The sequence below is a fragment of the Trichosurus vulpecula genome, chromosome 7 (genome assembly GCF_011100635.1).
Source record: "Trichosurus vulpecula isolate mTriVul1 chromosome 7, mTriVul1.pri, whole genome shotgun sequence".
In the NCBI taxonomy this organism is placed as follows: Eukaryota; Metazoa; Chordata; class Mammalia; order Diprotodontia; family Phalangeridae; genus Trichosurus; species Trichosurus vulpecula.
The window spans coordinates 275,282,246-275,298,749 of NC_050579.1; the positions used below are offsets into that span (position 1 = coordinate 275,282,246).

At 46.7% G+C, this 16,504-nt stretch overlaps 1 protein-coding gene across 2 annotated transcripts in view; it reads right to left on the reverse strand.

Annotated features, from left to right (window-relative positions):
- The window catches only part of CPNE5 (copine 5), a 211,239-nt gene that overhangs the window by 57,239 nt on the left and 137,496 nt on the right, over positions 1-16,504 (reverse strand). For both annotated transcript variants that reach the window (XM_036769195.1, XM_036769196.1), the window contains exon 11: positions 2,351-2,392. In XM_036769195.1, coding sequence (XP_036625090.1) covers positions 2,351-2,392 — 42 coding nt within the window. The remainder of the gene's footprint in view (positions 1-2,350; positions 2,393-16,504) is intronic.

The following is a 16,504-nucleotide window of genomic DNA, read 5'->3' on the forward strand; positions in this document are numbered from 1 at the left end:
TCTTGGCTTGGAATTCAGAAATTGTTGTTCAGTCACGCCTGAATCTTTGTTAGCCCATTGGGGGTTTTCTTGGCAGAGATACTGGAGTGGTTCACCATTTCCTTCTCCAGCTCATTTGACAGATGAGGAAACTGAGGCAAACAGGGTGATGTGACTTGCCTACGGTCATACAGCTAGTAAGTATCTGAGGTCAAATTTGAACTCAGGTCTTTCTGACTCCAGGCCTGGCACTCTATCCACTGTACCCCTTAGCTGCCTGGAATCAGGAGGACCTCAGTTCAAATCCAGCCTCGGATACTTACTAGCTGTCTGACTCTGGGAGCATCACTTAACCTCTGTCTGCCTCAGTTTTGTCACCTGCAAAGTGCGGGTAATAATACCACCCACCTCCCAGGGTTATTATGAGGATCAAATTAGATGATATTTGTAACGTACTTAGCACAGGGCATTGCACTTAGTGAATGCGTGTTTCTATCAATACAAGGCAATTTTTTGAAGGGTCTGGAATGACCTCAGGTAGGAGCTAGACCATGAGCTCAGAAGGAAACTTGGGATCCCAAGAGTTGGAGGTGAGGAAGACAAATGTTCCAGGCATGGGGCACAGCCTGGGCAAAGACCCGGAGGTGGGATAGCAATTTAGCTAGTTTGGCTGAGTGTAGAGTGTGTGAAGCCTGGAAAGATAGGCTGGAAACAGATGCCTTTAGATGCCAATCAGAGGAGTTTGTATTTTATCCCAAGAATCAGCCCTTGGCACTTCATAAAGCTGTGCCGAATTTGAATTTATACATCTGGGCTGCCTGGTGTTTGGATTTTGTCTTTCTTTTATTAAGCAGTAAGATTTTAAGGTCAGTTAGTGAATACTCTTCAAGATCTTCCTGTCTTCTCTGCATTTGGGAATGAGAGGCTCGTGGGCATGAAGCTAGAGGGGGAATAAGAAAGAGATGCTGGGATGGAACATTAAATAGGCAGAGACAGAGCATGGCTTGCTCCAGGAAGGGGGAGGCTAGGTGAGGCAGTGGATAGAGCTCTGGGGCTGGAATCAGGAAGACCTGAGTTCAAATCTAGCCTCCTCAGACACTTATTAGCTCTGAGATCTTGGCTGTGCCACTTAACATCTGTGTGTCTCAGTGTCCTCAACTGTAAAAATGGGGATATAGTAGCACTTATCTCCCAGGGTTGTGGTGAGGAGCGAAGGAAGGGCTTAGCACAGTGCCTGGCACATAGTAGGCCTGATACAAAAGCCATTATTAGTCTTTTCTTCCCCAGTCTATCCAAATGTAATTCTTAGGGATGGCTGAATACCTGGGATGACATTACCCAAGGGTGCCAGAGGCCCTTCCCTTCCCTGCCTCCAGCCACTAGCGAAGCTCCAGACCAGTAAACCCCATTCCCTCACAGCAGCTCTAACTAACCAGCCTGATTCAAGTTAAGTCAAACATTAGGCGGAGCCGCAGGGTCTGATCAATGAAACAAACAAATCGATTAAATGAACCAGCCCACTGCGCTCCATACCAGCTACCTAAATAAACCAAGCAGTCTTCACCCTTGGCAAAACTGTGAAATGCCTTTCCTTCGATTCAGTTCAACAAGTATTTTATTAGGTACCTACTATGTGCTGGGCGTGGTGCTTAAGCAGTGGGAACGCAAAGACAAAAATGAAACCATTCTTTGCTCCCAAGAAGCTTATAGTATATTGCACATCATTCCCCCAACCACCACCACTAAGTAAGGGAAAAGAAAGAAGGAACAAGCATTTATTAAGCACCTACTATGTGCTAAGTGCTTTTATAGATATGGTCTCATTTGATTCTCACAACAACTTTTCAAGGTGGGGATTATCATTATATTCATTTTACAGTTAAAGAAACTGAGGCAGATGGAGGTTAAGTGACTTGCCCAGGGTTACAAAGCTAGTAGGTGTCTGAGGCTGGATTCAAACTCAGGGTTTTCTGACTCCAGGCACACCGGCGCTCTGTCCCCTGAGCCATCTAGCTGCTGTACCACATAGGAGACAATGTCCTAAGGTATTAATTTTCCTTGCAAAATATCTGCATTTAACAAAGATCCCTCCCAGTCTAAAAAAATACAAAATTTCTAGCACTACGGTCAAAGATGCTGATAGATTCATGGAGACGGGGAAGACTTTTAATGACCCTAACATCACATTCCTTTATGGTCTGGCCTGCTATACTCATAAGCAGGTCTGACTAATGACTGTGACACACAGCCAACACACTGACCAGGAAACCTGGCCCTTCTTGTCCCCTCTTCCCTCCCACCCAGGCTGGCAGGTTGTACCCTCCAGCTTTCCGGGCTGTTCTTCTTTCTTGAGCTCAGGGAATCCACTTACCTGCCATCCCGATCCCAGTCATACACCTCCACCTTGATGGTCCTGTAAGGCAAAAATGCCCAATTACTGCATGTTCTCAAGACCCAAGCCCTGGTGCCATTTTCCTCTCTGCCTCCTCTCAAGGAGATACACCGATCCTGGGGTCAGAAGAATTGGGTTCAAATCTTGGTTCTGACATGTGATAGCTGGGTGACATTTTGCAGTATTTGATGTTGTTGTGGTAACCCTAACCCTAACCCACTCACAGAGGTGTTTCATATATCTGCTTTGTCCCTCTCACCTCACACTTGGTTTTGTGCCATGATAAATGTATTGATTACTTATTACTGTGAAAAGATGTGTAATGTAGTGGGCAAAGATCTGGCCTGGGAACCCAAAGACTTGGAATTATTCAACAGATGATGTTTGCAAAGCCCCAGAGGATCATAAGCTCTAGTGATCAGTAATTAGTCATAGGATCAGGGGGTCGAGGCCTAGTTGTTGTTGTTCAGTCGTGTCTGACTCTTTGTGACCCCATTAGGGGTTTTCTTGGCAAAGATACTGGAATGGTTTGCCATTTCCTTCTCCAGCTCATCTGACAGATGAGGAAACTGAGGCAAAAAGGGTGAAGTGACTTTCCCAGGGTCACACAGGAATAAGTGTCTGAGACCACATTTGAACTCAGGTCTTCCTGACTTCAGACCTGGTGCTCTATCCACTGCTCCATAGTATTTGGCACCACTGATCATTTTCTCCTACTAGATATTCTCTCCACTCTGGTCTTTTGGCATACTGCTCTCCTGGTTCTCCTCCTTCCTGTGTGATTACTCCTTCTCAGTCTCTTTCACTAGCTCTGTATTCTTGCCACAACTCTACCTGTTAGTGTCTCTCAAAGCTCAGTCCTGGGTCCTCTTCTCTTTTTCTCTCTATACTCTAACTTGGTGATCTCCAGTCTCCATGAGTTTCATTTATCATATCTATAGCTATATCTACCAACCTATAAACACACAAGATATGTATATGAGACACACACATATAAATTTATATGTACATGTATATATGCAGCTGACTCCCAGATCTCAATATCCAGTCTCTCTTCTGACCTTCATTTCCAGATCTGCAACTATGAGACATTTAGAACTTGATACCCTTAGACTTCTCAAACTCAATATGTTCAAAACAGAACCCACTGTCTTTCCCCTCCTTTCAAACTTCTCTATTACTGTTGAGGGGACCACCAATTTCCCAGTCTCCCAGGTTTTCAACTGAAATGTAATTTCCAACTTCTCACTCTCATTCATCCCACAGAAACAATCAGTTGCCAATCCTTGTCATTTCCACCTTCACAGTATTTTTCACGTGTGTCCTCTTCTCCCCACTCACACAGCCATCACCCCCCATCAATAGCCTTTTAACTAGTTTCCCAGCATCTAGTCTCTTCCCACTCGAATCCATCTTCCATACATCCTTCCACCAACTAATTCTCTGAAAGCATAGGACTTTGCCCCATCCCTCCTCAATAAACTCTATAGCTGCTTTTCACCTTCAGTATCAGATAGAAAGTTCTATGTTTGCCATTTAAGGCTCTTTACAATCTGGAACCACCCAACTTTCCAGTCTTCTCACATAATACTCTCCCCCAAGCACTCTATGATTCAATGCTACTAACTTTCTTGCTATTCTTCCAACGAGACACTCTATCTACCACACTCAGAACATTTGCCCAGAATATTCCATTTTGCCTCCCCTCTTTGCACTGGCTGCTCCCCATTCCTGGAATGCCCTCATTCCTCACCTCTTGATATCCGTGACTTCTTTCAAGATTCAGCTGTAATGCCACCTTCTACAAGAGGCTGTCTGGGTCCCCCAGGACCTGAACTTTCCCCTCTGGTGTATTTTCCTTCTGTGCTGTGTAATGTATGTACATGAAGTCTCTCTCATTACTATGTAAATTCTGTGAGGCCAGAGACTGTTTCTGTGTTTTTACCTCTCTGTGTATTCTCTATGCTTATCATGGCACCTGGTTTAATAAATGCTCATTGCCTGACTTCTCTGACCTTCAGTTTTCTCACATGTCAAAATGGACTTAACACTACACATCACCCAAGGCTTATGGAGAGGAAAGCGTTTTGTCCAAAAATTAAAGAGTGAGCCTTTTGTACAGAGGGGAACATGGTCTCTGCCATGTAGCTCACATCCTTGGTCCCTAGAGGGAAGGGTGGGACCATCGGCAAGACCAGTAGCAGCCTTGGAAGGGAAATGAGCACATCTGCCTAAAAAAAAACCCCAAACACCAAACAGCCCATGTTGAGGCTTTTTTTGTAATCGCCCAAGGGACAGTCGTTGACAAGACCTTTAAGAAGGAAGCTGGAATCCGTTCCTGAAATGCGCAATGAGGAAGGAAGATAGGGTGGGGGAGAACACAGTGTTCACAGCCCATCGATGGGGTACGGATTCCAAGGGAAACAGGGCTCTCAGAGATCAGTAGCACATGTTTCCCAAGGGCAGAGATCTTATGGTTTCTCAGGGCGTAGAGAACTAGATGCCTGAGAAATGTACAGGAAGAGGGGGAGTTTCAGGAATGGGGATCCTGGGTTTCTTGGGTATAGAAATATCAGAGATCAAGTGTTACTATTATTCGATCTAGAAAGAAAAAGAGGACCAGAAGAGGTGAAGATGCTTGCCCAAAGCCACATAGCTTGAAACTGTCAGGGCTGGGCGCTAGACTTGTCTTGGGGTGACTCCAATACCATGGGGCTGGGGTAGGATGAAGTGGGGATCTGAAGGGGCATCTTAGAAATATGAGAGGAAGGGGAGCCCTGGTTTCTTAGAGGTGGGGTTCCCAGGGATAGGGACCCCACAGACAGGATCCCCCACTTTTCAGCTACAAACACACACACACACACACACACACACACACACACACACACACACACCTTGCCAGGCTGGCTCCAGGAGTGAGTTTGTAATTATCTTTACGTTTTAGCCTTGGCTGCTTTAATTAGTCTGTTTTGACTCCATGCATGGGGCTCTGCATTTGGAGACCATTTTATTTTTAGCTGGCGTTTCCATGGCAACGGGCAGAGCTAGGGAGAGCCAGGCAGATTGAGAGGCAGACCCAGCCCACCCCCTCCCTCGGGACAGTTTGGGTTTTCATTTTAACCCTTTACGTTTCTTGTCTGGCGCCAGGGGCCATCGGGATTAATGAGAGAGGGAAAGGAGAGGCCCATTTGGACAGCGGCCAGAGAAAGATGGGTGGGGGAGGAGGGCATGGAAGGAAGAGGCCTGGGAGGGGGGAGAGGTCCCAGGAGGGAGAAGCTGGTGGGGGGAGGGGAGAGAAAGGAGAGGGAGTAAGAGAAGAGAAGGGGGGCAGAAAGGAGAGGTCAGGGAGGGGGAGGGGAAAGGAGATGAGGTCTGGGGAGGAGAGGAGAAAAGACAGGGGAGGGAAACAGAGGTCAGAAGAGGGAGGGGGAAAGGAGAAGGGAGAAACCAGGGGAGAGGAGGGCAGAAGAGGCCCAGGAAGGGGAGGGGGTGCTGCAAAAGGAAGAAAAGGGGTAGATGTCTGGAAATGGGAGGTTAGGATCACAGATTTAGAGCTAAAAGGGACCTTACAAGCCTAGGCCTCATGTTACAGATGCAGAACTGGGGGCTTAGTGACCTGGCCAAGCATGGCACAGAGGGAGGATTTGAACCCAGGTCTTCCTGCTCCAGGACTCTCTTTACCATGCCACTCAGGGAAGGACCCGGGAAGGGGGAAGGATAAGGGTGAGAGACACCGAGGGGCAGGGATCGAGGGAAGGAAGACTGGAGCACAGAAGGCTTGTGGCTGGGCAGGGCCAGGCCTCTTCTCTTAGGAGGCCCCCAAAACAGGCTGCAGTCCCAGGACAGCAGCATTGTTTATGTGACCCCTGACCCGAAGGTTCTGCACCACCCCCACTAAACTCAGCTCTTCTCCCATGAGGACCTTATTGGCTCTAGGATTCGGTGTCCCGACCCCTGGGCACTCAAGTGCATGTTAGTGGCCGGTGGGCTAAAGAGTGGCCCTGTCTGAAAGTGGCCTGGGCCGGGAAGAACAGATTATCTCATCTTTGGGAGGAGAACTTGTCCATGGGCTCGTTTTCCCTGGCCTGTTTAGCCAGATGCGGGAACTGGCCTGGGCTGACATCAGAGCTCACACGGGGACCTGACTCTTCTCTTGGGACATATTTGCCCTTTGGCCAACTGGGGTAGGGCTGGGAGAAAGAAAGGAGATGGGGTGTATAAAAGGCAATAGCCACTATCAGAGACCATCCTCTTTGGGAAATCGATGTATTGTGGGGAGGAGAGCAGAGGGACGGGGACTACTGGAACCAGGAAGAAGAGCGTTCAAGACCGGCTTCTAACACAGGTGGGCTCTTTGCCCTGAGCCAGGAAGTCACTTAACTCCCTCCAGTCCCCCAGGAAGCTCTCTTGAGTTACAAGGCAGGTGCTTCTCTGAATTCATAGAGGGAGTTTCCTCACCAGGAGTCCCTTATGCCAGCGAAATCACACATCTGGGTTAATAACAATGTTTGTGGGAAGTGGCATGTAAATCAAATTTTCCAAAAATTGACTCCTATTTTAAATGTTCCAGGTGGAGACAGGAAGGGCATTTAAATAATTCTGTAAATTATACCTCCCCCCAATTTCTCTGTGGGGCACATATGTTATTTTCACGTATCATAAATCTGGTTCTAGAAGGGACTTCAGAGGCCATGCAATGCAACCCCCCTTGTTTAGAGATGAGGGAAATGGGGCTCAGAACGGTTAAGAGACTTGCCTAAGGTCACACAGCTAGTAAGGATCAAAGAGGGGATTTGAATCCAGATCTTCCTGACTCCTAATCCAAAACTCGTATTACATCTATTATGTAATATTGCGTCTCATATAGTAAAAGAAAAATAAAATAAATTAAATTTAAAAAAAAACTGAGAGAAGATAAGACACTTGTCAGTCAGTGGTGAGATTTGCAAAGTACACCTACACGAGGGGTGGGGAACCTGTGGCTTCAAGGCCACACATGGCCCTATAGGTCCTTAAGTGTAGCCCCTTGCCTGAATCCAAACCTGGGCCAAAAGGGCCACACTTGAGGACCTAGAGGGCCACATGTGGCCTCGAGGCCATAGGTTCCCCACCCCTGACCTAGAGCAACTTTCTAGAAACCCTCAGACTCTCTAACCTTCAAGGCTTAGGTCAGAGCTATCATATAGTCCAAATCCCTCCTTTGACAGAGGCTAACCCTGATGGCCCCCAAAGGGAAATGACTTGTCCAAAGTCATTCATTCAGTCAGTTAGCAGTGCTGGAGATGAAACCCAGGCCCCCTCACTCCCAATCCAGTATTCAAAGGTCAGTGGTCCAATAGATAGAATGTTGTCGCCTGGAGTCAGGAAGACCTGAATTCAAATCCAGCCTCAGATCCTGACTCGTTGTGGGACCCTAGGTGAGTCACTTCACTTTTGTCTGCCCCAGCTTCCTCGACTGTAAGATGTGAATCATAACAGCACCTACCTCCCAGAGTTGTTGTGAGGATGAAATGAGAGCTAATATTTGTACAGCGCTTAGCACAGAGCGTAGCGACTGGCGTGTGGTTGTCATGCTGTAGAGACATTTTTCAGTCATGTCTGACTCTTTCTGACCCCATTTGGGGTTTTCTTGGCAAAGATTCTGGAATGGTTTGCCATTTCCTTCTCATTTTTACAGATGAGGAAACCGAGGCAAACAGGGCTAAGTGACTTGTCCAGGGTCACACGGCTAATAAGTGTCAGAGGCTGGATTTGAACTTGGGAAGATGAGTCTGGCTCCACCCTATCCACTGTACCACCTAGCGGCCCCTGCACATAGTGGGTACTTAATAAATGCTTGTTTCCTTCCTTTCCACTACTGTATGGCACCAATCTTCCCTACTCACTTGGCTATCTACCACGTTTCCTAATTGGCCCATGTCCTCCTCAGCTCAGTCCAGTGAGTCCTAAAAGTAACCCTTCCACCATCAGTCTTCATCCCACAAAGTGTATTTGGCACCAGGAATCACAAAGTATAAACACAGGCCATGAGGGAGGCGACTGAATGGTCACAAGCCTGTTAGGTTGTGCTCTAAACCCAGGCCAGGGACGTGGGGAACCCTCTGAGACTGACACATCCTGACTGGCTTGGACAGTGTCCAGCTCTCTGCTTTTTGGATCTGTCCGGGACTGGCTTCATCCTTGGCTCACAGAGAGCGAAACGTTTGCCAAGGGCCAGACTGGGTCAGAAGCAGGCAGACTTTTCAGCTGTGGCACATCAAATTTTGGAGGAGCACGCTGGGAGATGACAAATCCAGGATGGGAAGTCAGGGAGGTGGGAGGGTGCCAAAGATAAGCTGCCAGCTCTCTAGTTTTCCCCAGACCCAAGTCGATGGTGCCAGGCAGAACCATGTCCTGGGCCACCTTTCGTTTGTATGCGTGTTAGGACAACAAGCGCACCCGGAGAAGTGCCGTAGTGAAGCGGACAGATCACCTGGATTCACCTTCTGTCTCAGATACTTACTAGCTTCATGACCTCTGAGCCTCAGCTCCCTTATCTATAAAAGAGGCTTAGAATAAAATTGGGGTGTTATTATATATCATACATAAGGTCTATCTGAATGTATGTATATTTTAATATATTACATATATTATATAAGGAATAAATGATCCTAGGTTGTAGATTTAGAGATGGAAGCCATGTCGTCCAACCTCCTCATTTTATAGATGAGAAAAGTGAGGCTCAGAGAGGTCACAAGATAATGCTTATAAAATGCTTAACAAAACTGACAAAGTTATTATAATTACAAAACAATGGGAGCTTTTGTTCTTGGGAGTTGTTTCTGTCTTGTCCCACTCTTTGTGACCCCATTTGGGCTTTCTTGGCAAAGATTGGTTTACCATTTCCTTCTCCAGCTCATTTTTACAGGTGAGGAAACTGAGGCAAATAGGGTTGCCCAGAGTCACGCAGCTACTAAGTATCTGAGGTCAGATTTGACTTCATGTGGAGGAGTCCCTGATTCCAAGCCCAGTGCTCTATCCACCGAGCCACCTAGCTTCCGGATGGGAGCTGAGAGCAAGGGAATTCTAGAGACTCAGTCCGTGAAAGGGGCTTCTTCATAAAATTTAATTCTTCTTTAGAGCAAAGTAGTCTCAGGACCTTTAGTCTGTCCTTCCCCCTTCTCTGCCTTCTCCCTTCCTTTTCCCTCTTCACTCCGATGCAGTCAGCTACCCTTGTCCTGTCTGAGCTTCCAAGGTGCCTTCCTCACCCTGATTAGCCAATCTGAGACCCTCCTTCAGAATAACACCCTGGAAGACTTATATGAACAGATGCAGAGCAAAGAAAGAAGCATCAGGAGAACAATTAGCAAGATGACCAAAGTGAGCCGGGGGAAACACTGGAGGATTTCAGGACTCTAATGCAGTCATGACTTCAAAAGAAACGGTCTTCTTCAAGCAGGTCCCTTGCCTCTTGGCATTGAGGTGGCGAGTTACAGGTACAGAATGGGCCATACATTTAGGGCATACCCAGGGTGCTGATCTGTTTTGCCTGGATGTTCTTATTTGTCCTGAGAGTGATGGGAGGTGAGGATGTCATTGGGAAGTGACAATGACATGAAGAAGGAAAAGAGAATGAAGAAAACATTCGTTTACAAAAGGAAAAATAACTCCCTGGGAACCTTGTTACAGACCCACATCTGTAAGTGTGTGTGTGTGTGTGTGAGAGAGAGAGAGAGAGAGACAGAGACAGAGAGAGAGAGAGAGAGAGAGAGAGAGAGAGAGAGAGACAGAGAGAGAGAGAGACAGAGACAGAGAGAGACAGAGAAAGAGAGATGGAAAGAGACAGAGACAGAGAAAGACAGAGACAGAGAGAGAGACAGAGACATAGAGACAGTGAGGGAAAGAGAGATGGAGAGAGAGAGAGAGACAGAGAAAGAGACAGAGAGAGATAGACAGACAGAGAGACAGAGACAGAGTGACAGAGACGGAGAGAGACAGAGACACAGAGAAAGAGAGATGGAGAGAGACAGATAGAGAAAGAGACAGAGACAGACAGAGAGACAGAGACAGAGAGGGACAGAGACAGAGACAGAGAGACAGTGAGAGAAAGAGATGAAGAGAGACAGAGGAAGAGACAGAGACAGACAGACAGAGACAGAGAGAGAGACAGAGACACAGAGAAAGAGAGATGGAGAGAGACAGAGGAAGAGACAGAGAGAGAGAGACAGACAGACAGACAGAGACAGAGAGAGACAGAGACACAGAGAGAGATGGAGAGAGACAGAGGAAGAGACAGAGAGAGATAGACAGAGACAGAGAGAGACAGAGACATAGAGACAGTGAGAGAAAGAGAGATGGAGAGAGACAGAGAGAGACAGACAGACAGACAGAGACAGAGTGACAGAGACAGAGAGAGACACAGACACAGAGAAAGAGAGATGGAGAGAGGCAGAGACAGAGAAAGAGTCAGAGAGAGACAGAAAGACAGAGAGACAGAGACAGAGAGAGACAGAGACAGAGACATAGAGACAGTGAGAGAAAGAGAGATGGAGAGAGAGAGAGAGAGAGAGGGAGAGAGAGACAGAGACGGAGAAAGACAGAGACAGACAGGGACAATGGGAAGTTCATCATGACTATGATCACAATGCATGCTAAACACACCTGTCTATAGCATTCTCCATCCCACGACTCCAGTCCAGGAGTGACGATCTCTTCATTCTAATAAGCTCTTCCTTCCTTAGCTGTTGGCACATTTCCAAACGGACTGGACATTCTCTGGGGGAGTTTACAAGTCCTTTAAGGCTTTTGCTTCTTATTCGGTGGCCCGAATGCATTCTCCTTAGAGCAAGAGTGCCTGGCCAGGTGAGGTCAGAAGCAGGGAGGAAGCTTCCCTGGTTCACTCATCCTCCCACCTTACTGTAAGGAAATGGGGTCAGACCAGGCTTGGAACGCTGTGTGCTGTCCTGGGCATCACATGTTAGGAAGGGCACATGTGGACAAGCCTGAGCACACCCAGAAGGGTGGGAAGGGCATATGAAGCAATGCCTCAGGAGGATCTGTGGAAGGAACTGAGGGTCTTTAGTCTGGGAAAGAAAAGCTGGAAGGGACCTTTGGGGTCATCCAGTACAAATCCCTCTCCCTAATCCATTTCACAGATGAGAAACTGAACCAGAGAGGCTAAGTAACTTATGTGAGAGCACACAGGGACTAAGTGGTATAACGAGGATTCATCTGACTCTAACTCCACCCACCTTCCCATGCACCACACTAATTTGAGGGGGGCTCTAGGGAACGGGATATAATAGATGTCTTAGAGTATATGAAGGGCTGTCGTGTGGAAGAGACGCTAAGAGGACAGAGCCAGGAACGAAGGGGAGAAGTTTTGCTGAGGAGGCAGATTTTAACTGAATGGGAGGAAAAACTTCCTAACAATTAGAGTTAGCCAAAAATGGAGTAAGCTGTCTCAAGAGGTAGTGAGTTCCCCCTCACTGCAGGTCTTTTAGAAGTTGGATGATGACTTGTCAGGGACTTTGGAATCATAGATTTCGAGCTGAAAGGGACCCACCAGGTCATTTAATTCAACCCCTCCATTTTACAGGTAAGGAAACTGAGGCCCAGAGAGATTCAACGAATGATGAATGTAGTGAACAATCATGACTTCAGAAGACTTGGGGTGATGCGATTCCTTCACCTCCTGGTTTTGAGGTGGTGGGATACAGGTATAAAGTTGACCATACATTTAAGGGCATGGCCAGTGTTCAAGACCACATTGGTAATAAAGAGCAAAGTCAGGATTTGAACCTAGGTCCTCCGACTCCAAAGTCAGTGTTCTTTCTACTAGGGGATTCCTGTTAATACTAGTTATGGCAGGTGGCCTTCCAACTCCGCAATTCTTGAAGACTTAAGAACCTCTAGCCTCTCAGTTCTACCTTGGTAATGCCCTTTTCCAAAAGTCTAAGGTATTTCTAACTGATGCCAGCTTAGAGCTCCATTTCTTCCAGAGAACATTTTGGATCTTATTACTTCGTTATTCCAAACGATCCATGATGTCATCAGTGTGGATGGTACCTCTGCTAGCACAGATTGCAGCCCCTCCCTGACTTAGTGGATAGGTTCTAGGAACTGCTTCAGCCAAAAAAAGGTAATCTCCCCGTTGATCAACCCCCTTGGTGATGAGACTATCTGAACTTAGCTAGGCTGGTCCTCAGGTGGCAGCCACTTAGTCCATCACTGGGCCAAGACGAAGACTGAAGGCAAAGCCGAAAAGTAGGATTTCTCATAGGTCTCCACAGAGAAATTCCTAGAAATCTGTACCAATGACCAAGAAGTCAGATCAAACCCAAGAAGGAAACAGTTCTTGTTTGTCTACCACTCAGTCAACTGTGGGGTAAGGAGGGGAGGGAGAATGGAGACTGTGGGAAGGCAGGAAATTTAGACAAAGACTGGGCAGGTGCTCAAAGAGCCCCACCCGCTGGCCTCCTCATTACCACTCCTGACCCCTGGTTAATGTTCTCTCTCCCCTGCCCTCAGATGATTCTATACTCACTTTATACACATTTTGTATTCACTTTGTAGTCACCTGTTGTCCCCACCTCCAACCCACACTGTAGAATGTAATCTCCTTAAGGACAGTGCCTGGCACATAATAAATGCTTATGAACTTGAATGGCACTATAGGATGTCAGAGAAGCTATGGGGCATGCATGGTGGAATAGCGTAGTCTGACACAAAGTAAGTGCTACATAAATGCCAACAATCATCATAACAGCTGTTATTATTATTAAACCCCACTTCTGTCTCTTACCACCTCGTACAATTTCAGACAAGTTACTTAACCTCTTTAGCACTTTTAGGGATGGCTAGTAATCTCAGTGGATAGATTGATGGGCCTGGAGTGAGGGAGATCTAAGTTTAAATTTGGCCACAGACACTTATACTAGCTGTGTTACCTTAGATGAGTCCCTTAACCTCTACTTGCCTCAGTTTACCCAACTGTAACATGGGAGTAGTAACAGTACTTACCTCCCAGGGTGGCTGGGAGGGATCAAATGACATAATACTGTAAAGCGCTTAGCGCAGTGGAACATAGTAGGTACTTAATAATTGCTTATTTTCTTTCTTCCTTAGTTTCCTTATCTATAGCTCCCCCAAGTACCCATCCAAGTGTTCTTCACACAATAAGGTCTAAGAAAATGCCTGCCACTATGCCTCAGTTGGCATGATAGAAGTTCTGCTAACTCGTTTTTCCTCTTTCTTCTTCTTTCTCCCCCTTAATCCTAGTGCCTTCCCTCTGAGATTATCTCCAATTTAGGGGTAGCTAGGTGGCACAGTGCATAGAGCAGGAGCCAGGAGGACCTGAGTTCAAATCAGACACATCAGCTGTACGACCTTGGGCAAGTCACTCAACCCTGATTGCTGTAAAAAAAACCACTGTCGCCTTGATGAATATCTGGCCACTGGACTCAGGAGGAGAAAGTGAGGCTGGTGATTTTGCACAGCCTGCCCTCCCTCCCTTAAATCCAATTCACTTGCAAGTCATGTCATCATTTTCCTGATGTCACGGTCCTCTTCAAGAACGAAGGACAAACAAAACAACACAGTCTCCAACCTATCAGATGGAGAGATAGAGAGAGAGATGAGAGATATCCTGTTTGTACATAGCTGTTTGAATGTTGTCTCCTCCACTGGAGTGTAAGCTTCTTGAGGGCAGGAACTGTCCTTTGCCTTTCTTTGTAATCCCAGCACACAGCACAGTACCTGGCACATAGTAGGTGCTTAATAAACGTTAGTTGGCTGATTTATTTTGTAATTCTTTGAAAGAAAGATCATAATCATAGATTTAATGCTGGAGGAGACCTCAAAAGCCATTGACACCTTTTAGATGAGGGAACTGAGAGCTCACTGATGTCAAATTACCTGCCTACAGTCACATACAACTGGGAAATGGAAGGGAAGGATTCAAACTCAGGTTCTCTGACTCCAGAGCCTTCATTTAAGGGACGATTCTTTTGGGCTGGGATCAAGGGAAGCATATATTCGGAAAAGAAGATAACATAAAAATAAAAGGTACCAATAAAACTTTTTAATTGTTTTTCAGTGGCATTGACTCCCATTCACCCAGCCCCATCCCATCTCTTGAGAGATCTGCATCCACAACATTCCTCCCTCCCTCCAGCATCTCTCTGCTTCCACAAGGACCCTCTCTCTCTCTTTCTCTCCAGCTCTTCGATCCCTCTTTCTCCACTGGATCCTGCCTGCCTCCAAACATGCTCAGGTCTCCCCAGTCTTGAAAAATACTTTCCCTCCACCCTGTTCTCCTTTTCCCCTTCCCAGTTCTCTTCTCTTCTTTCTTGCATTGCTAAGTAGCTCTCAGGAGTGGTCTACACCTCCTGCTTCTGTTTTCTTCCCACCTGCTCCGGTCTTAGCATTCTAAAGTCTATTTCGCTCCCCAGAATTTTCAGAGTTAAAGGCATTTAAGCAGCCAAGTCAAACCCACACCTGAAAAAGAACTCTCCTTCCCCTGTACCCAACAGGTGGTCATCCAGGCTCTGTGTGAAGACCTCCAATGAATGGCAACCCACTGCCTCCCAAGGCAGCCCACTCCACTTTCTGCTCAGCTTCAATTACTAGGAAGTTTTTTTACAGGCTAATTCTGCCCTTCAAATACTTGAACTCAGTCATTGTGTTGGTCTTCTCCAGGGTAAACACGCCCAGTTCCTTCCAGTAATCCTCATAGGATGTATAACAACTACATGGACAAAGAGCTGGACCTGAGGTCAGGAGGACCTGAGATCGAATCCAACATCAGAGACTTATTAGCTGTGTACCCCTAGGTAAATCACTTAACCGCCATCTGCCTCCATTTCTTCGCCTTGAAAATGGGGATAAAATAGTACCTACCTCTCAAGGTTGTTGTGAGGATAAAATGGAATAATGCAAACCTGAAAGCACTATATAAACGCTAACTATTATTATCATCTCTGGACCCTTCACTACACTGGTTGCCTTCCTCTGATTGCTCTCCAGTTTATTAATATTCCTTTCTAAAATGTGACACTCGAGACTGAACACAGTACTCCTCGTGATCCAGCCAGCGCGGAGGACATTGGGACTCATTTCATCATCTCCACCTGGCTGCTCTCCTGGACTTCACCATGGCCCCTTCTTGCAAGATCCCATCCCACTTCCCTAGTGCCTACCGCCCCCTTCTCCCTCTGATCAGACAGGGTGGAGGATGGACAGTGGAGAGTTCCACCCAGATCCTCCATTTAAGAAGGGCACCCAGGGCAGCTATGGCATCATTTCCTACCTATTATCCCCAGCCCCTTTATGCCCCACCTCAGTCAGGTGGCTTCTACTTCTCCCCTCCCGTCCCGGCTTCTCAGTTCCTTCTGATGGGTTATCTTCATCCTGTTAGATCACTGAGGGCATGGACTGTCTTTTGTCTTTCTTTGTGAAGTTAGTGTCTGGCACATAGTAAATGCTTAATAAATGTTATGACTATCACCTCTTTATTTCTGGAAGTTCCATGTCTCTTAAGGAAGCCAAAGTTCAAGTTAACTTTCTTGGCCACCACATTCCTCTATTGCCTCATAGTTGGACTGGCATTAATAAAAACCCCCAGATCTTTTCTGAGGAACTGCTAAATAGCCACAGTGCCCTCATTTCCTGCCCTGTCTCTGAAATATTTCTCTCCAAGGTCCTTAGTGATATCCTCTCATGTAAATCTTAGATTGGTCTCTTGTGGGTCATAGAAGCATAGATCTGGGGCTGGGTGGGATCTTAGTGAGGCCACCCAGTCTAAGCCCCCCTTGTTTTATAGGTAAGGAAACTGAGGTTTAATTAAGAGGTTAAGTGACTTGTCCAAGGTTATATAAGTAGTAAGGGGCAAGGGCAGCTAGGTGGCGCAGTGAGTAGAGCACCCGCCCTGGAGTCAGGAGGACCTGAGTTCAAATTTGACCTCAGACACTTGACACACTTACTAGCTGTGTGACCTTGGGCAAGTCACTTAACCTCAATTACCCTGCCTTCCCCCCTCTACAAAAGGTAGTAAGGGACAGAACCAGGATTTAAAGTTTGAACCCAAGATCTTGGGTAAACACTGTGCCAAGTTCCTTAGTCTGCATCCTTAGCCTGCCTGTTGGATTGGATAGT